This window comes from Sceloporus occidentalis, unplaced genomic scaffold, assembly GCF_023333645.1.
Source record: "Sceloporus occidentalis isolate IW3139 unplaced genomic scaffold, rSceOcc1.0.p SCAF_215, whole genome shotgun sequence".
NCBI classification, from domain to species: domain Eukaryota; kingdom Metazoa; phylum Chordata; class Lepidosauria; order Squamata; family Phrynosomatidae; genus Sceloporus; species Sceloporus occidentalis.
This window is the reverse complement of record NW_028317195.1, coordinates 198,467-219,275: the sequence shown is the minus strand read 5'-3', so window position 1 is coordinate 219,275 and position 20,809 is coordinate 198,467. Positions and strand designations below refer to the sequence as shown.

At 40.3% G+C, this 20,809-nt stretch overlaps 1 protein-coding gene across 1 annotated transcript in view; it reads left to right on the top strand.

Moving 5' to 3' along the window:
* Window positions 1-20,809, top strand: part of LOC149277373 (SAP domain-containing ribonucleoprotein-like) — a 23,416-nt gene extending 2,607 nt beyond the window's left edge. Inside the window, exons 3-11 of the mRNA XM_089502969.1 lie at window positions 426-472; window positions 5,479-5,546; window positions 8,809-8,860; window positions 9,060-9,133; window positions 9,329-9,354; window positions 9,876-9,898; window positions 10,436-10,504; window positions 18,895-18,978; window positions 20,768-20,809. Coding sequence (XP_089359095.1) covers window positions 426-472; window positions 5,479-5,546; window positions 8,809-8,860; window positions 9,060-9,133; window positions 9,329-9,354; window positions 9,876-9,898; window positions 10,436-10,504; window positions 18,895-18,978; window positions 20,768-20,809 — 485 coding nt within the window. The remainder of the gene's footprint in view (window positions 1-425; window positions 473-5,478; window positions 5,547-8,808; window positions 8,861-9,059; window positions 9,134-9,328; window positions 9,355-9,875; window positions 9,899-10,435; window positions 10,505-18,894; window positions 18,979-20,767) is intronic.

The following is a 20,809-nucleotide window of genomic DNA, read 5'->3' as shown; positions in this document are numbered from 1 at the left end:
GGTTAATCTGCTGCTGTTGCCTCTGTGGCAATGATGAAATATTCAGCTCCTAAGTATGTAGATATCATTCCACCTTTGTTCCTTGTCTCCATGACTTTGTTCTTGCACTGTGTGAGGATAAAGGCCATCTGATGAAGCCACAGCTGTTATCAAAAAGTACGTAGCCATGTTTTTTTAATTCTTTCTGTGCCGGAAAGGGGAACAGCACGTTTTGCCTGCAATCCATCTCTATTGGCCAAAACTGCTAAACCTGTTAACATGGCTTTGATGCGTTCCTAAAATGAGTCAGTGAGTGTTCCTTTTGTGCAGCTATATTACACTGAAATGTTACTACTTTGTGTGCGGCATTTATTTGCTGTCTTGACCATGTTGAATTAATTTACTTTTACTTAATATTTGGTGTTTTTTCACTCCTTGCTTTGTAGCTGAAGAGGAGCCGAATGACGAGGATGTTTTAGGTGAAGAAACCGAGGTAAAATTTGAGTGTTTGCTTGAAATATAATGAGCCGTTATATTGTTTACCATGGATGTTATGATAAGGGGCCTAGTAGAGTGTGTAAGAAAACAGAGCTAAAACATACACATCACTAATATGCAGCTGCCAGAAAACGTTCTGCAAAAACTAGACAATATTTTTTGGAAAACTTTTTTAATTATAAAAAGCTGAGTGTGCTCTTAAAGTTGTATTGAAAATAAGCAGCCAACCATAAGCAGTCGCATGCTTTGCTATGCTAGATATCATAGCATGAATCTGTCACAAATTAATAAATATATTTGGGTGTGTATAATATGTTACCATCAGTTTTGAAATGGACATAACAGATGTAAGGCTTATTACCCTTTCATGTAAGGTTGTGTCCATTTAAGACCTTTCATCCCAAGTCCCAAAAAACAGGTTCCATCAATGGAAATAAACCAACCATGGAGCGCATATATAGATGGGGAGAAAAAAGACACTATTGTGGTTGTTTAATATGTATGTACAAATGAAATATAAATGTGTGTTAGATCCACTCACAAACAAGCAGAATTTAGAAGGCTCTTCAAAAGTATCATCAGAATTTAATGGCTTCAAAATCTAAAAAACAAGGACACTAAAATAGTGCAGTATCATCAAACAGCTGTGAATCAGGAAATCCAAATGCACTTACAGTTGTAGGCAGCACAACTATCAGAAAAATAGTGTGCAAAAGCGCAGTACAAAACAGAAAAAGGTCCCGAGTCAGCTGCTATGGTGATGGTGAAGCTCTCTCTCACTCTACGCGTTTCGCCAATGGTCCGTTGGCTTCTTTAGGAGGAAATTCGATTGAAAATAAACATGCGTGTATTCAAGGTAAGTAGTTCAGTTCGTGTCCGTGTCTGGAATAAATACGCTTCAACTTCCGGGTCTCGGCCGTCCCACTTCATTACGTACGTCGTCCTGCTGCCAAACCGTCCTGTCTGTACGTGTGCGCGATTACATAGTTGTGCACAACGTAAGGTGTCGTCCGGTGTCCCTCATACCCTGCGTGATTGTGTAATCGCAGGCAGCAGCAGGCGGCTGTCTCCACAACGTTATGTGTTTACCTCTGAGTATCTCTAAATCACGTCGAAGAATTATTACGCTCCGGATTAAAAACATATGTATAAAAAATAGAGAAGAGAAGGGGGATCGGTTGTTTACCGGTTACATTTCATGGAATACAGGTAGCGTTTTGCCTTTTCAAAACCTTTTTTTTCCAAATCTGGTAATTCTTCCCCCCATGTGCCATTTTGGGTATCTTTGAAGCCGGCCAATGCAATTTACCCCATCAAATCACATATTTTTGAAAACTAGACACCCCAAGGTATTTCAAATGCTGGTATTTTAACCCTTTCCATGCACTAATTTTACCACCAGCCTTTGTGAAACTTTATGGTAGATTTTTTTTTTTTTTTTTTTTTTTTTTCTCACACGTTGTACTTCAGGTATAAATTTATCGCTCCTGGTATATGTCCGTGTCAAACACCCCAATATGTGTTCAGTAACATCTCCTGAGTGCAGTGATACCCCCATGCAGGGGTTTGTAGAGTTATTTGGGAGGTAAAAGGCCCCCTTTGTGAGGTGTGTATTTTTATGCCATTTAGACATCTGATCCCCTGCCCATGTCCCATATTTGGGAAATCTTTGAACCCGGCCAATTAAATTTTCCCCATCAAATCATATATTTTTTAATACTAGACACCCTATGGGCATTTGTAATGCCAATATTTTAACTTTCAATGCTTGAATTTTTGTAAAGATAAAGAATTTTAGGACTTGCTTATTAAAAACTTTTTTTTTTTGGTGACGGTGGGGATTTTTTAACATTTGTGAACAATACATTTATTTTTATTTTTTATTTTTTTTACTAGTCACTCGTTAGTGAGCTGGGCTCCATTGACCTTGCATAGTTGGATGCAGTACCTGCATTCAACCTGCAGGAGGAGCTCGAGAGTTCTCAAGAGGGTATGGATAGACCCTCTGTGAACTCAGATCTATTTTTAATGCCATCCTGTGAATGACGGCAACGTCATTTACAGGATAGCACTTGTGGTTGCTCCTCGGAGCAATCACAAGGCTATCGGGGAAGGGGGGTAGTGTTACTGACATGCCTCGATATCGAATATTACTGACATGCCTCCGATCGCTTCCTAAGCTGTTTTAGCCGGGCGCCACCGTGATCATTGATGAGGGGGCTCTCCTCCCCGGATCCACGGTCAGCCTCACTTGTGAGGCTTCCGTGGATGCTGCAAAGCCGCCGATCGCGGCTAATGCAGCTATTTAATGGCAGCCCGTACATGTACGGGCATTGTCATTAACACGTTGCACGGCAACCCCGTACATGGATTGTCGTTAAGGTGTTTTGCTCCTCTGGCCTTAACCCGTGTAATGGAGCTCCCTTACTTCGATCTGGTATCTCGGTGTAACTGAAGTCAGGAACCAGCAGCTTATTATATGCGAGACTGGAACACTGTTTAACTCACGGATCCCTTTAGAAATGTGCGCAACTACTCATTCAAAAGAAACTTCAAATACAGTGTACCAGATAAACCAATATAATTTCGTTTTGGGTTTGAATACACCTTTTATACATGTATTAGAAGCCTGTTGTGGGAACAGCCATCTTCCTGGATGGTTCCTTTGCTTGTTATTTCTCCACATTGTTACTGTTCCACTCTTGTTGGCTATTTTTTTCTGCCTTTGTAACAGAGAATATCAGAACAAGAAATTAATATCCCAATTCTTCTGGACGTTAGGGGCTGATCCAGAGCTTGTGGGGGACACAAACACAACTAGAGGTTCAACCCACACTCACATTAACACGGCCTGGTAATTGGGCCTTCACATACTCGCACAAACCTACAGACCAAAATAACCACGCACACACATCCACTTAATGTAACGAGACACACACATCAGACACTCAGACTAACAAACAATAACACACACACACTCTCCTCACCTACCCCCTGAAGCCTTGGCCTGGCTTCACAATTTCCTTACTTAACCCCTTGAGGACCGGGCTAATTTTTTCTTTTTGTACCCTGTGGGACCGAGGCTGTTTTAACACTTTTGCGGTGCTTGTGTTCAGCTGTAATTGTCTCCTCACCCATTTAGTGTACCCACACATGTTATATATTGTTCTTTTCAGGGCAAGATGGGCTTTCTTCAGATACCATATGTTTTGATCATATCTTATTTACTATAAAAAAAAAAAAATGGTGAAAATTTGAATAAAACACCTTTTATGACCTTTGAAAAATTGAGTAGAATCCATCTACTGTTTGGAACATCTTTGAAGCCGGTTAACTCAATTAATCCCCATCAAACCATATCTTTTTGAAAAATAGACACCCCAGGGTATTTCAAATGCTGGTATTTTAACCCTTTCCATGCACTAATTATACAACCAAACTTTGTAATAGTAATTTTATTTATTTTTTTCACACGAATTGTAATTTAGTTATAAATATCAAGGTCCTGGTATATGTCACTGTCAAACACTCCAATATGTGTTCAGCAACATCTCCTGAGTATGGTGATACCCCACATCTATAGGTTTGTCAGATTGTTTGGCTGGTTCAGGTAGTCATTTGGTCATTCTGCCTCCATCTTCTCTTTGGAACATCTTTGAAGCCGACTACTTCAATTTACCCCATCAAACCATATATTTTTGAAAACTAGACACCACAAAGTATTTCAAATGCTGGTATTTTAACCCTTTTATGCATGAGATTCTACCACCTGCCTTTCCCAAAATTTAATTTTTGTATTTTTTTTTCCACACAAATTGTACTTCAGGAATGAATTCATAGCTCCTAGTATGCGTCGCTATCAAACAACCCCCCAATGTGTGTTCAGCAATATCTCTCGAGTACAGTGATACCCCACATGCATGGGTTTGTCGGGTTGTTTGAGATTTAAAATCCCACATTTGGGAAGTGCGCTTTTTTCTCTATTTTGGTCAGTCTGTACCTATGCCCTATCTTTGAGCCCGGCAACTCCAATTTATCCCATCAAGCCATTTTTTTATTAAATTAGACACCCCTTGGGTATTTGAAGTGCTTTTATTTTAACTTTTTACGTTGAGATTTTTTTTAGAAATTTTAGCACTTGCTCAAAAACTTATTTTTTTTTACACATTTTGCTGGTACTGGATGGTTCCTCTGTTGACATCACTGCATAATTATTTTTAAATGTTAGCGCTTTTTTTTTTCCATTTTTTTTTAAATATTTTACTAATCACATTGTGATTAGAAAGCTGGGCTCCATTGACTTGCATGGTTCAATGCAGTACCTGTATTCAACCTGCAAGTGGAGCCAGAGTTCTCTAGAGGGTCTGGAGACCGTCTAGCGAACTTTTCATCTTTATTATTTTTTTACAGGGCGGCCACCATCTTGCGGATGGCGAAGATCACTTGCAGTGGCGTCTGTGACTGCTCTCCGGAGAGCGGTCACAGCCCGTCCTGGGGTAAGTGTTTGGTGTCGCTGAATGCCTCCTGATCGAGGCATCCAGCGACACCATTGAAGTTTAGGAGGTGATCGTTGATCACCTCCTAAACTCTTTTAAAACGGGCGTCCGCCGCCATTCAATGTATGGCTGATGTTGACGCCCTGGGGAGGGGCCAGACATGGCGCCTGATGCCGATCTTGGCGTTACTGAATGCCTCGACATCGAGGCATTACAGCAACGCCGTTTAAGCGAAGAAAGTGATCGTTGATCACTTTCGGAGCTTATTTAATTTTTCGACGGTTTAGGACCGTCAAAGGTCGTTAAGTGACCGCTTTTCCATGCAAAGGTCATTAAGGGGTTAAAGGCATCTAATGTTTGTGTATTTGTGTCATAATGTCATGAGCTTCTGCATATAAACACACCTTGATAACCGCTCACATTAATGCAGTGATATGTGGCAGTTCAACATTAGTTGAGGTTTATTAATACGAAATCATTCTGATAACTCGTCTCTTACTTGCAGGAAGAAGAGCAAAAATCCTCTGAAGATTTAGTCAAAGAAGATGACCCTACCACCAAATCTAAAGACTTGTAAGAACACATCCCATTCCTTTTACTTCCTCTGGATTAGGTTTTAGACTACATCATAGTCGTATTATTTTTGGCTAGATCTGTACTTTCCCAATATAATTCTAGAAATGCTGTTAAAAAGTGCAAATTCATTTATTTACAACTATTGATTGTGCGGATATTTGTGCTAATTGTTGGTTCAGAGAAGACTTTTTGCTGAGTCCAGCTGAATCATTGTTGATCTTTCTTCAGTCCAAGTCTAGGTGATTTGATTCCCGTAGCCGTGCGCAGGGACTTCCGCCATGCTTACTCCAAACCTACTCTAGTGCGTAAGCTCTCTGGAGCTACTGCAGATTGCACAGGGTGTAAGCCCGTCTGTCATTTGCTAGATCTAGGGGAGAAACCCATTATAAGTCTGTGCTGTATCGCCTTTGTTTGCACGACTTACCTGTTGGTTCTTTATTTGGTCATCGGTTTGGAACTTGGATTACAAATGCTACACCTGCGTATAGAATAGTGCGTATGTATAATCTTGGCACCCGCATTCAAATGTGCTGGTTGCTAGTTTTATATATATATTCCTATGTAGTAACATGCCTTTAGTAATATTTGGCTGCGGACACTAAACCGTTCCTTGTAAAATCGAACATGGTACACCTTTTGAGGACTGGGTTGAATTTAAAAAATATCATCCTACGAGTCCAACATTAGCAATCCCCCTAAAAACCTATGGATAGGAAAATAATGTAAGAATTTACTTAATACTGATCTGTGAGACTAAATGGCTGGGGTCATGGTGTAGTTATGCCATAACCTTAACCCCTTTAGGACCAGACCTATTTTACATTACAGGAACAGAGCCTTTTTCGTGATTTTTGCTATGGCTTTCTTCAACCATTGCTTCCCTCGGTTGAAGAGACACAGCAATTTGTCCACCACCATATACTCATTTCATTTGAACTATTTTCATACTATTTCATATTATGTTTCTAGGTTTTTTAACCTCTGCCTAACCCCATCTATTTACACAGAAACAATCGGACAGAGAATCCCTGTTTCTTGCTGTCTTCTGGCTCTCTCCAACCCATTTGTCTGCCTTTTGTCATTTAACTGTACATGCGCTAATGTGATTTGCCGTGGAAGCGATCACGCGCACGTAAGCACATGCAGTCATTTTCCCCTGTTGTACCTGGTACGTCACTGGTCACAGCGGGGTTAATATACTTGGGAATGCATGGCACACCAAACAGTCTGTTACGTTTAATGTACTTTGTTAGAGGAAAAGTACTGTTGGATAGAAATTGCTGTTTCATTCGATGAGGTTATCGTTTTATTCAGCTTAACTGGGCCCAAACTGTTTCTTAACAGAACTTTTATGATCGGAGATAATTCTGTGTGGTGCGTTCTCACACCGGAAGAGTCCAACCTAAAGAAATGCAATGTAAAGGTGCAATAACGGGGAAAACATCTAAATCAATTGGAGACATAAGGATCCTTTAAAATTATTTGTTTTAGTAGAATGGAAGCCCTTGTGGAAAATGTCAGTTATTGTATAAATGGGGTAGGTATTTGATGATTTTGAGGTTCTCCTCGTGGCAGTTCTGTATTGTATGTGTTCTCCATCACAGCCGCTTCCCGTGCTTATTACAATCTTTTCACATTATCTCAATCTTCTGAAATTACTCCTAAATGGGCTGATTTCAAAGATTTGCACAAAATCCTGCTGCTCCTTTTTTTAATTTTTTTTATTTGAAAATTAGTTATAATCAGTGAGCAGGGAGGTGTTCTTCTGCTGTGGGCTGTTGTAATTTAATCTACTACTTCATTTAGAAGTTTCATTCCAATTCAGTGGAAGACGGCCTAAATTTATGGAGATATGGTCAACGCTGCAGCTAACACCGTATTGCAATCATCTACTAATTCTAGCCAAGTGCAAGTATATCTCTGCAGATGTGCACCTCAGTGCCTCTTCCCAGCTCGGGAATTCAATGTTTCGTCCAGATCGTGTTAGTCTGATGGCACCGGGCATTATTTGTAAACGGCTCTTCCTAATACGTATGCACACAACTCTAATTTAATACATGCATCGACTGGAGATTAGGTTTTATTGTTCACTATTTTTGTAACCTTTATATCGGGACAAAAGTACTCCTACAATAACCTGGTTTTCACCAGCCGGTGGCAGCATCTACACAGCAAAGGCCAAGAAAACTATTCACTTGATTGGGCTTCTTGTGTGAGGCTTTGACAACCAGAATATACTTGAAGAGAACTGTGCACCTTTTAACACAATCTGATCTGCACTTCCACTGAAAATAACATAGGATATATATATATATATATATATATCTATATATATATATATATATATATATATATATATATATATATATATATATATCACACACCCCAAAACAAAACGGTAATCCCTGTAAAGCATAACCCACAATATTTGCAAAGCTGGAACACTGCAATAATATAATTCATTGTTTCTCGCATTGCAGATAATCAGTGTTTTTTGTTTTTTTTTGACAGAACTACATTCTGTTTGGGTTGTATTACATTTGTGCCGATACTAGTATGTATTGTGGGCACAGCAGGTGGCACTTCGATGAAAGGCAGGTGTACTCGACTTCATCCGCAAGGCTGACACTGGAGTGTGTACACGGTGCTGGCCTTGCAGTAAAGCTGTTTGCTTGGACAGATTTTGTTGTGACGTTTATGTTGCGTTGGTTTACCTGGGTTGGGTACAAACAAACCAAAATGGTATGTTTTAAAAAGTCTTTTGATCCCTTAAACACACCTCAGATATTTACTCCTCTGGGGTGTGGAACGGCACATCCTGTCCCCTGACCCCGTTCTGCTTCCTGTGTAAGTTGTTAAAACTTTTACTGCTCCATGGGGGAAAAAAAACTCCTCCGTGATTTGGGAACAAAAGCATAGCGGCGTTCCCCCCTCGGCGAGCACCTCCGCTTTTATGGGGCTCTTACAATCCTCACTTGGAAGAAAGCCTTGTAGGGCCTGACACCATTTCACTTGTTTTGTTTTTTAAAGCCTGGGAACTTTTTTGTTTTCTTAACACCTTTTTTTTGTTTGGAATTATCCCTTAACATTTATTGGTGTTACTTTTTTACGTTACGCTGTAGAGTAACAAAAATGCCACTAGCTGTAGAAAGATTTTACAATTTTGACAATGGGATGAGACTCAATTTCTAGATAATGGTAATCTGAAACTATTTTGGGGGGCACTTTGTTAACCTTCGCTATTTCTTATTTTTCATAGAGAAGCTGAGAAGAAGCTCGTGAAAACGTCAATGGGGGTTTCTCAGACTGAAGTAAGAAACACCTTTCACTAAGTTTGTTACAGATGTCTATTCAGATAATGTGCTCCATGGAGAAATCTGCTGCTTTTATAGGCTGGTTTAGAACCTGCAACAGGTCAGAGCGGTTCTGCTCGATTCCCTATATGTAAAATGCGATGGCTGTGTATTTAACACAAATCTATATTTATCTGTGTTTGTATCGTTTTAACAGCGGCTTCAGAAAAGAGCAGAGAGGTTTAACGTCCCTGCCGATGCAGACACCAAAAAGACAGCTCGAGCCATCCGGTAAGTTGTATATATTGTGTGGTCTCTTTGCGCTAGTTTCATGAAAGATGTTCAGAATTCTACTGTTTATCAGAAAAGATTTAAGAATCCATTTGTATGGCCATCAAAAAGCTGCATTTTCTTTGGTCCTTACCCAGCAGATTACAAAGTCTCTTAATTACTTTAAAAGTTAAACTTTTCTATTTTCTCCTTAAGGTTTGGTGTTTCGTCCACTGACAAAGGTAATGAAAGCACCTTCACTTTTGAATGCTTGTGCAACTTGAAACAAAGAAGCAGGACTACTTTCTCCAGTGTCTTGTTGTAATCTATTGGTCCAAATACAGTCTATGTAGTAGCAAACTTGTTTGCTTTATGCTCTGCATCAGCTACTGTAATGTTTCATAGATGTTCTGTAAAATTCTGTTTAGCTGTTATCTTAACTGCTGCTATGTGTTATATATTTTACACTTATCCTAACCTCTGTAGAAAATCTAATATTTAGGGATAATTTTAGTCGTTTTACTTAGTCTAGTGAATCTGTCAAATTCTGATTAGTGTCCTCGCTAATAAAAATGCAATCTTTGGTCCCTGGTTGGTCTACTTAGACAGTCAGAAAAGTATGATCTATTACAACATATAATCTTCCCATGCAATATAAGCATTTCCCCCCCCCTTATTTAGATTATATAATTTAGCACTTAATTTTTTATTTTTTTTAAATGTATTAATGTTGCCTTTTATAATTTTCTTTTTTTTTCTTCAGGCCAGTCATCAAACGTTCAACCAGTAAGTACTGTCTAGATATTTATGCGCTATAGAAATCTTCTTTCTTATGTGAACAGTTAATATGGCAATCATAGTACATGTCGTGTGGCCTTGGGATTAAAAATTGTTGCATGTGCCATATTTCACAAAATTGGATTAACTTTATGGCAAAAAAGTCACTTCAGTCCTTTATGAATTTGAGTAAAATCCTATAAAATATATTCAAGTCACACAGTGCTTGGGTAATTCAGTATAAAAACTACCTCAAAGCATATCTTGAAAGTTTTGTTTGTGTGTTTTTTTTTTTTGGGGGGGGGGGGGTCCGCTGTCAAGATACGCATTAAAGTAGTTTTTCTACTGCATTACCCGAGTGCTGTGACTGCAAGGAGCAGTGGCGTGTTTTTGGATACAAAAGCTGCACCGGAATAACCCTTCACCTACTGTTTGGTGCCGTCATTACCTTACCCCATTTTTTTATTTTTTTTTTGTATGTTTAGGTCCTAAAATATAATATGATGTCCGTTCATCTACATATGTAACGCATTTTGTTTTTAACAGGTCAATATGGACAAACTGAAAGAGCGGGCTGAACGGTTTGGTGTGAGTGTGTCTCCGGTCACCCAGAAGGTAATGCATATTCATGTTTTGGAAATTTTAAGATAATCTTCTATCACCAAAACAGCAGCAATTGTATATTTTGAACTGTTCCATTGCCTTTTTAAGTTTAGGCTTCCTTGAGGGAAAAAAAGCTAAATAAACTTTAGGAATAGTGCCTTATGGTTTCAACCTACAGTTACTGTGAGAAAATAAGACTCTTCTTTTTATTATACTTCTACCATGTTGAAAAGTAGACTGGCCAAAGCAGGCTTGTGCTAATATCACATAATTGTGGTCAAGATGGAATTGAGACAGAGGAGAAACTGTTTTGGGTAAGGTTTAGAAGAGTAAGACCTTCCCATTAACATCTCTGACCCCTCCAGGTGTGCGAACATCCGTCCCCCGACCGATCCCAATCAGAAACCATGTTATCCACCGCAAACCTCGCACTCTGGTGTTAGACTGCAATAATCCGATTTTATGGGGCTTTACTGCCTTTGTCAGCATAATCGCACCTCCTTGAGAAAGTTATTGCTGTTTTTTGTAAATACATTTTTGGGTCCCTTCCCACCAGCTCTTTTATGACAGAGTAGCTCTTCCCAGTTCCCTGTCTCTATACTGAAGTTTGCATGATGAAGGCATATTTACACCTCTTACAAACACAACCGTCTGAACCTGTGTGTCAGAAAGCAATGGTAATTTACTTTATTTTCTTTGTCTAATTTCACTGCAGTTCAATTTGTCTTCTTGTCTTCTTCTTCGGATCATATTTGGACTTGTCTGTCTGATTTGCGTTGAATGTGGCCTTCAGCATCATTTGTTTAGTCAATAAGTTATTCCATGTTAACGATATTGGATCTTTCAGGCCAATAAATTCTCACAAGATACACCATTTATGGTTATCGCCTTTTAATACTTGGTTAGTGGAGATGTCATTTCATGGCAACCCACCCACAACTCTCCCTTAACAAGCATCCGTTACCATTTTATTAATTATATTATACTATATTGTGAACTGTGTGTTCAGGTTTTTGCGGTCAGTTCCTGTAGAACAAAACTCCCATGATAACATCTTGTTGAACGGGTTTTTTTTGCCACATATTTGCTTCTTTAAAACCACCAGTGTCTTGTAGGTTATAGTAAATACCCACTAGTGTATGGTTGGCAATCTTGTCCCTATTTATGACTTTAAGTCACACGGTTATTCTTTACCCTCACTAACAGGAAGGCTGCGCTACAGACTCCTCCAGTCTGATTTATTATCATTCGCCATTCCACCATTTTACTCTGATAATACCTTTATACCCAACTTCAGCGCTATGACTTGAATTAGTAAAAACTTTTTCTATTGTCTTTCTCCTTTGATGCATTATCTTGAAGCTCCAGCTTTAGCCCACCCACTCCTCCCTTAATTCTCCTAATGAGGGCATATTTTATCCATAGTCCCTGCAGAATTGTGATCACTCATTGTAGCAGATTAGCCATCCCAAACTGGCAGGCCAAATATTTGATGACGTTTTTTTGACAGGCAAGTGGTAGAGGTCAGCTTTCCCGCGGGGATAAATTATGTGTACAAAATATCATCTACGAAAGTAGATGTGGGGGGTGGGTGACTAGGTTGAGTATGATTGTTTCAAGTTCACGCACACTTGTCCTTTTTTATTATATATATATATATATATATATATATATATATATATATATATTTTATTATACCTACCGTATCTGCTCGATTATAAGATGACCCCCCAAATCTGAATATTAATTTAGGAAAATTTTTTTACCAGTAAATGTTAATTCATCTAACTTTTTTTTTTTATATAATAAAAGCTATGATTGAGAAAAATATTTTGGTTTTATTTCCTTCTATTTTCTAGCCTGCCCCCCAGTTATGCACATCTGCCCCAGAAGTGCCTTATACCCCCTATATGCCACTGTGCCCCATGATATGCCTTTTAACCCTATATGCCACTGTGCCCCATGATATGCCTTTTGACCCCCTATGTGCCACTCTGCCTCCAGAAATGCCTTATACCCCTATATGCCACTCTGGCATTTAGAGGGTTGAAAGGCATATTATGGGGAAGTGGCATATAGGGAGGTTTAAGGCATTCAGGAGGCAGAGTGGCGTATAGAGGGTTAAAAAGGCATTTCTGGAGGCAGAGTGGTATTAAGGGGGTTAAAAGGCACTTCACAGAGCACTCTGCCTCCAGAAATGCCTTATGCCCCCCATTTAACAACCCCCCCCCCAAAAAAAAAAAAAACTTACAGGGATCTCTGATCTTTGACAGCCGGCAAGGTCTGCGCGATGGACGCAGACAACCCCTGCTGCTAGCCAGACCTCCTTCCTGCTGCAGCGGAAGTTGTCTACGCGAATCGCGTAGACATCTGCACGCTGCCCCAGCTACACACCGGGGACTCAGAAGTACCGGTAAGTGGAGCGGGGGGGGGGGGGGACAGGAGGATCCAGGTCCCCTGCAGCTGCGGGGGATCTGGATCTTAGTAGTGTCATAGTCAGACCTATTTGAGGTCTGACTATAAGACGACCCCGATTATAAGACGAGGGGTATTTTTCAGAGCATTTCCTCGTCTTATAATCGAGCAAATACGGTATATATTAGTGTGTGTGGATATAGCTTTATAGCTGTCTCTTTTATACCGAATGTATTACTTGTCTGTTATCACAAGGAGAATTCATTCCACAAGGGACAAATATCTAAAACATTTTTGTATATTCCTGAATTAAAGAAAATAAAAAGCTGGTTATTTATATAATGTATTTCCGGTGTGCCCCCTTTCTAGTGGCTTTATCGTATACTGCAAATACCATAAAATGGTTAAAGTGCATAGAGACAGTCTTCTGTGCATCTCCCACCACCCAAATTCTCAAACCTTGTTGAGGACTGAATTGGAGGAGGTGACCCCCTTCCTCAGTCACCTGGTCTGTCTATCCCTGCTGTGAAACAAAACTTGTCCTTTTGTTGGTGACTCTCATACATCCTTATATCTGGTGCTTCTCATTCGCTCCCCCCTCTCCATCATGGTCCAGCGAGTGTTGTGAAGCATTCAGCCTTTCCTTGAGCCACCAACCCCGCTTGTCAACATATTAGTCAGGTAGTGAAAGCATAGACATGCTTGGCGCAGCTCGTAGTGAGACCTTAACTTTCCAATCTCCTGCACCCTGACAAAAAGCTTTGTGAAGGAAGCACAAGCCGAAGCCTACTCGCCATGAACCGGCTACAACAAAGATCATTAAACACGCTCATGTAAAGTGTATAATGTATTATGACATGCTTCCAGCGTATGCAAAGCTCTACCTAGAAACCGTGCCTCACGAGCAGTCACGCATACTGCATATAAAACCGAGAGAGCAACTGAGGTGAACCGTGCCACCCCTTTCTCCCCCGTGCTTAAAAAATATATCCATTTGCCAACTAAGCAGATGGACGGTGTATGCCGCGGACACCCTAAAAGCCAAGCTACAGTTGGTTAGGATCAGCATTTCAGTTCCTTTTGAAACGTTCAGACCGCACGCTGGCTTTTGTTAATCCTTCAATGCATTTTCCTTCAGCGAGAGAATCTCTTGTCTCCTTCTGTATATTTGTGAAGACGTAATACAGTCCGCGATGTATGTGCCGCGGATCGCTAATCCAGGAAGCTTGCACACGTTAAACGGTTTCAGGCTTTGATGTTTAACCATTTCAGGACTTCTCTACCATGGTGCTAGTCTTTGGTCCCAAACGTTTATGGAAAGCTTCCCTTTTTTTCTGTCTTTCTTTCTCTCGCTGGCAGTTTGGTGCTGGTAAGAATTCATGGTTGTCGATGACGCGAACCATGTTACGTCTTCAAAACCACCTTCAGAAACCGGCACAATGCTACCTTTCAGTTGCCACGCTGCTGTGTGTGTATATGTGTATATATTATATCTCATATGACATGTATATGTGTATATATTTTTAAAAAAATATATATATATTTTGTGTATGCTGCCAATTTTGTTAGGTTGAAAGTAATTTATATAAATGCAAATTTTCCACCCTACCTCTACAACAAAGCCAGATATCTTTCGGTCGAGTAGTCATCTCTGCTGCTGTAATCGCTGGGGCTAATGTGTCTTTCAAATGGCTTCGAGCCCACGCTCCATTGCCTCTTTTCTCTTGCGTGCAGAACCTTCTCCAGCAAACCTACCCCCAATCTTTATACCCCCCTTTAAAACCAACAGGTCCTTATCCTGGCTAAAACGCATTTCCATGTTGACTCCGTGAGGGGGACCCAATCCTCCGCCTGCAATGAATGTCGTTGCCTTTTGTAATTGTGCGACTTTGGAATTGTTACTTCAAATTTTCTGTAGGTTGTTTTGAGTGTCCCCTATAACCCAGAAAGCGTATGACATGCAACCGTTTTTATGATACGAAGGAAAGACCCAGTATGCATCGCATATTTTGTTTGAGAGAGACCTCAATAAAAAAAAGATTCCTTGCTAGTTACATACCTACCAAAAAATACACTTTCTTTTGTCTTGGCTATAAACCCTTAACCTGCTGTTTGCTCTGGAAATCAGCGGTTTAAAGCTTCCGTTGTATTTTCATAATGTTTAAGCAGACCTTGAAGTGCTCTTTATATGAGTGGAGTATTGATACAAAACTCCAAGGCAATTAAACACAAGAAGGGAAGACTGCATTTAAGAGGATGAATTGGAGTGACAGACTTGTTTAATAAGATTCGTTTTGCAATTCATGTTTTGGAACAGAACCTTTACAGTTTAAGCCTGTCCTTTTTGCATACAGGGCCTTATACATGAAAGTATTTCCATCGGTTTACCATTCAGCTCTGTTGTTGTTCCCACTCTGCGTAACCCTTCATTAAAGAGGAATTCTGACTAGAAATTATAAATACCTCTCCCATGGCTGTTTGTTTTTGGTTTCGCTGTTGATGATGTCAGACTTCCTCTAATTTATTTATAATTCCTGAGCACCTTCAGGAAAACATTTTCTTCTCCGAATAGTTTTTAGACAAGTCATTGTTTCTCAGCGATCCGGACCCCCTTCTGGTTGGTTGATCCCACTTCTGTAGGTTCCGTGGAAAGAAATCTGCTGTCTCGCATGCATTACTTGCTCTTATCCCTTTATGCCCTCAGTCGCTCTGTTAACCCATTAATGCAAAAAAATTTAGCGTTTCCAGATAAAGCTTAAAAAAATTGGTAACCCTTACACACATAGCTAGTTCTTTTTAAGGAGACGGAACCCCTGTTAAGTAAAACGAAGGGGAACAATTATATGGTAGATATCAACCTAATGTGCAATTGCAATATTTTACTGTACAAATGTTTAGTGGTGTGAAAGGTTTATTACCCAAGCGGGTGGACAGGTAATTCTCTAAGCTTGATATTTGCTTTTAAATGTGTGTTTTTGGGGGGGGGGTTTGTTTGTTTACTAAGGCCCTGCAAAGCTTAAGCTTTCAAATCTAATACTGATCTTCCATGAAGTTTCATATCCAGTGAAGCCGTTCTATGCTATTTTAAAACTTTGAATAGAAGAGGTTAGCGAGCCATGTTCTTAAAGGCAGCATACATGGCGCTCCCCTCCATTTGCCCCATGAACTACGAGACCTCAGAAGACACAAAGGAGATAATGGGGGGGGGGACGGGCTGCTAGTGTTGAGCAGCAAGGGGGATTTGGAAGCAAAGTACATTTATTATGGATATTTGATGCATCAGATTTATTTTTTTATTTTTTTTTAACTATAGTTTGATTCAATTGCACTTTAAAAATACAAAAAGTAAATTTGAGATTCCCTTGACTGGGGCTTGTGGCAATCTCCACAGTCCATTCCCCTCTAAAATATCCAGGATATTGAGCAAAATGAAGTGGGGACTTTTATGCTTCTCTGCCAAAATAAATATTCTAGTATTTCATTTTAAATATGCAGTCCGCTATATTTAAAAATAAATGATCCTATATGCTCTTAATTTGTATGTTGCTCACATTTCTTAATGGGGTTAATAACTGTAGCATAGGGGGAAGATGGGGGCACTGCATGTATGAGCATAAACAAAGCCATCCAAATGAGTTTAATCCGTCCACAGCGAGACTTCCTTAATTCGTCAGGGCTCGTGGTTGGTGGTGCTGAAGTATTGACTTGGTATACACCTCGGCTGGGGAAGGAAAGCAACAGGGGTTTGAAACTCTGCCATGTTGCATATTCCTAGGGCCAAGATGTCTCCACTCCCTGTTGTGCAGGTTAGAGAGATGGCTCAGCTGTCTGAGAAGTCCTCTGCGTCCAGTATGGAGACGTGCAAGCCTTATACAGTCTTGTGTCCGCACTATGAATCTAAAAAGTCATGTTCCTATAGGCTGGATAGATCTTGACATGTATATGTTGTGGCTCCTATACAATCCCAATTTTAGCAACACAAATCCTTTAGCAGCGTCTAGCTGACTGCTGCCTGGCCAATGCTCCCTAAAAAGCCTCTCCGTTCCTAGTGGTCTGCATGTCTTTCTCTTTTTTTTTTCTTGCCAGCTCATCTATCGTATTTATAATACCGTATATATGTGTGTGTCTATGTAAATATGTTAGCTATAGATGTTGAATGTGTTGGTTCTATGAAATTCTTGAGCTCTGTCCTAATGAAGAAATGGCCCCAGAACCTTCTGTAAATGCTGTGCTAGCAAGGACTGGAGGACATTTTATAACTAATTTCTAAATGGACATTGTATGTCCAAAGTTGATTAAGAAAATGTCACAAATCAAATACTGGTGACTGCTTTCCCATGCTGTGACATGGTAAAGGTTTGTATGGCGGTATGTCTGCAGACCCTACACCTGTGAAAGTTTCCCATTGATCACAGATGAGATCAGTCGCCCTTTACAAGAGTGATCATGGATCTGGTGCGTTTGTACCACTTACCCCATGCTGTGTGTTGAAATTCCAATGTAACTATTACAACACATATATACATTTTGGTCATGTAACGCATCATCGGATGCCACAATGAAATTCTAATGTAGGGTTCTGTGGTTCTTGCCGTGAAATAAGATCTGGTTTTCCTCTTTTACGTAGACTTGAATATATATTTGCTTCCATGTCTATTATTTTTGGGATTATATAAGCAATCCTAAAGATTGCAGAGCCTTTAATACTCGTTCATTGTACAGCACTATTGCCTCATATGACTCTAAATACACATGCAGTCTATAATGGCTGGCAGACCCCTTTTCCGTCACCATAGTCTTTGCCACATGAGCTTGCTGTTTTACCTGAGAATAAAATGTGTGACCAGAGCAAGAGGCCAGAATAGACTCTTAAATCTGACATTTGAGCGCGGAGGTCACTGTCCCCAGCAGCTGCATGGTGCCTGTGGGTGCACTTGAGCATGGCCTGGGGGCAGAAACAAGCACAAGGAGGGGTCGGGTCTAAGGGGAGAGGTTTGATAAATGCTTGGCCTGCTGGCTTTTGGATAGGGGTAATTTAGCTCAGATGGGCTCCAGCAGGCCATGAATCAAAAGCTGTCAGTACAAGGCTAAAGATGGAGTGAGGATCATTGTAAGTGTGCCTTTCTGTGACCCCTGCTGGCCCAAAGGTCAAGTGGGCTACAGATCTCTGAAGAGTTGATTTAGCGAAGCAGTTAAGAGCTTGCTAGAGGGCGGGGAGGAGGATTACGCGCTATGTACATGCACACGAAATACCCTTAACACGTGATAAGCATGTCCTCATCTGTTTAGGTTTTGGACATAGAGCTTAGAACATTCTGACACATAACACTAATACGAAACGGCAGCTCTCCTGAAGACTCTCAAAGCTTCTTTCTGTGTGTGTGTGTATAAATATATATATACACACACACACACACACACACACACACACACATACTTTAGATAATATAGTGCTGATCACAGTAATACCGTACATGTGATTTATCAGTGACTGTATCCAGGCGGAATGACTTGTTAACATGCCATTACCATCCCTATATTTGACTCATCTAGATTTGGCTCTTAGACTCTAGAATGTATTGGATACTCGTGCTAGGATATTTGTGGCAGGGAAACTCAATGTATTGCTGCTGTTTGTTCTTTGATATTTATAGTTTTTAATACCCCTACATGGCATCGGCCACTCTTGTGGATAACTTTATGGTTTGCCACACTCCTGCTTTATAGAATTTGCTTTGTTAGGTTAATTTGAGCAAATAGAATATCTACTCCAAATACTACAGCTGCTCCTTCACCGGAGTAAAACATGCAGTCTTGGTATAACCTTTTGTTTGCCTTTCGCAAGACCTAGCTGTGTTTTGCGTGTTAGTTTCAGGGTATCCTTATAATAAGGTGAGTCTTATACTATTTAATATAGTAGGTTGTGAGGGCTGAAATTTAGTACCATGAGAGGTTCACATTTATCTCCTTATGTCTTTCTCCCATAGACTGAAATTGAAGAGAAACTGAAGAAGAGGAAGGAGCGTTTCGGCATAGTGACCAGTTCAGCTGCCGTTACCGATGACGTTGAGGTAAGATTAAGACGAGTGGCGTTTGCTTCCTAATGTAAAAAACCAAAACATTTTAAGTACTGCTAGGAAAATAAAATATTTCTACCCCTATTGGGATGCAGAAGTACACACAGTGTCATTATTTGATTTATTGCCCACTCATTTGCATATGCCGTTTTAGACACGTCTTTGAACGTAGTATGGGGTTGGAAATGCGTTGGGCCGGGCTTTCCTCTTGCATACTGTTTTACGAGTTTGTATCGGTGACACCCCTGGCCTGTGCAAGCAAATCTGGAAATGGCAACTAGCCGCAGGCTGTATACATATGACGGGCAATAAAGTAACAAGAGCCCTCAAGCAAAGTCCTGTTGGCAAACCAGAAATTGCCCTTACTGTCTATGAACTGTTAAACCCGCATTGTAAAGAGCTGTGTATTCTATTAATGCACTTAAGTAAGAGATGATGAAACAATCCTACAGATAATAATCACTGGAACTGAGGGATGTGCAGCGGCTGTCTCTAAAACATGCTTTTTGGCTATAACACCTACTTTACTAGGTTTAGTTTTGGGGGCTTTTTGTTTTGTGCCCAAAAAGAAGACTGATGAAAATGGAAGATTTTGTCCCCTCCAGTTAACTCCAGTTAAGCCTTTTCTGTTCGTCCTCAAGGGGGTTGACTGTGTAATAAAGAGCAGATTGAATCCACACCATACACGTAATGGCTCCCTTTACCATATACACTGATTTTTCTAAGTTGCTTCTGTTCACTGTGTGGCTATAGCCCACTTATTCCAAAAGGCAAAGCGCCGCATCGTGCAGGCAGATGACGCATCCCTCAAATGGCACAGATTGGGGTAACAGGATGAGGTTACCAAATACATCATGTGCATTTTGAATATAGAACTGAATTTTTCCAAAGCGTTCTTCGTTTCTCCACGTGTGACTACCCCATGCTTTCCCAGATATCTATGTTCTCTTGTGAATATGCTGTTGTGCGGCGAAGCACAGCTGGACGCGTATTATGTGTTGGTAATGTAGCTCATGCGGTGGGTTGTAAAACACTGGAATGTGGGGTCAAATATGCACTCCTGACCCTTTGGATTGTGGTTACCTTGCACAAAAATGTGACGGTTTCTGTCAGAAGTGTGAACTCCTGCCACAGAGACCAGGAGCCTTCGAACAGCCTCAGGTGGGGGAAGGCTCGCCAATTAGACCCTATTGTAGGTCAAAGGGCACCGTAGTAAGCTTTGCAGAGAGTGGGGGAAGTGGGAGCAGGAAGCCGTATCATAAAGTGCTGTGTGCCAGCTGTGTGTCGGCTCCTCCAACCTCTCAGCAGCTGCTTTGTGATGGGATTTCACATGTATTAAAAGATTTAATGAAGACGACTGTACAAAGTGTAACATTCTCTCGTATATATCCTCCCCGAGACCTTCTAAAGCACGGGGCATTCAAATACCTTTACACAGCAACTCTCATTTTAATGAACAGTGCTTTGCGTGTTTTATTTGTTGTTTTGCTTATAAACGTTGTTTTTTATCAGAATATATATAATATACGCTGTAGGGAATTGATTGTACTGCACAGCAAAAAATACAACATGCTAATAAGATTTATTAAACCATACAAGAAGGTTCATGACATGATCCACACCTTTCATTTATTATGTGTATAGTGCATTATAGTAAACAGCTGTTCAATCCGTTACCTAAAATCTGCTTCAATATTTATATGTAAAGTGTTGCTTTGGCATGATAGATCTAAAATTCATGATTTTCTTCTGTCACATTTTGGAATTTTCTCTCCTTCTCCAGGCTAAGAAGAGGAAAAGATCCGAACGCTTTGGCATAGTCTAG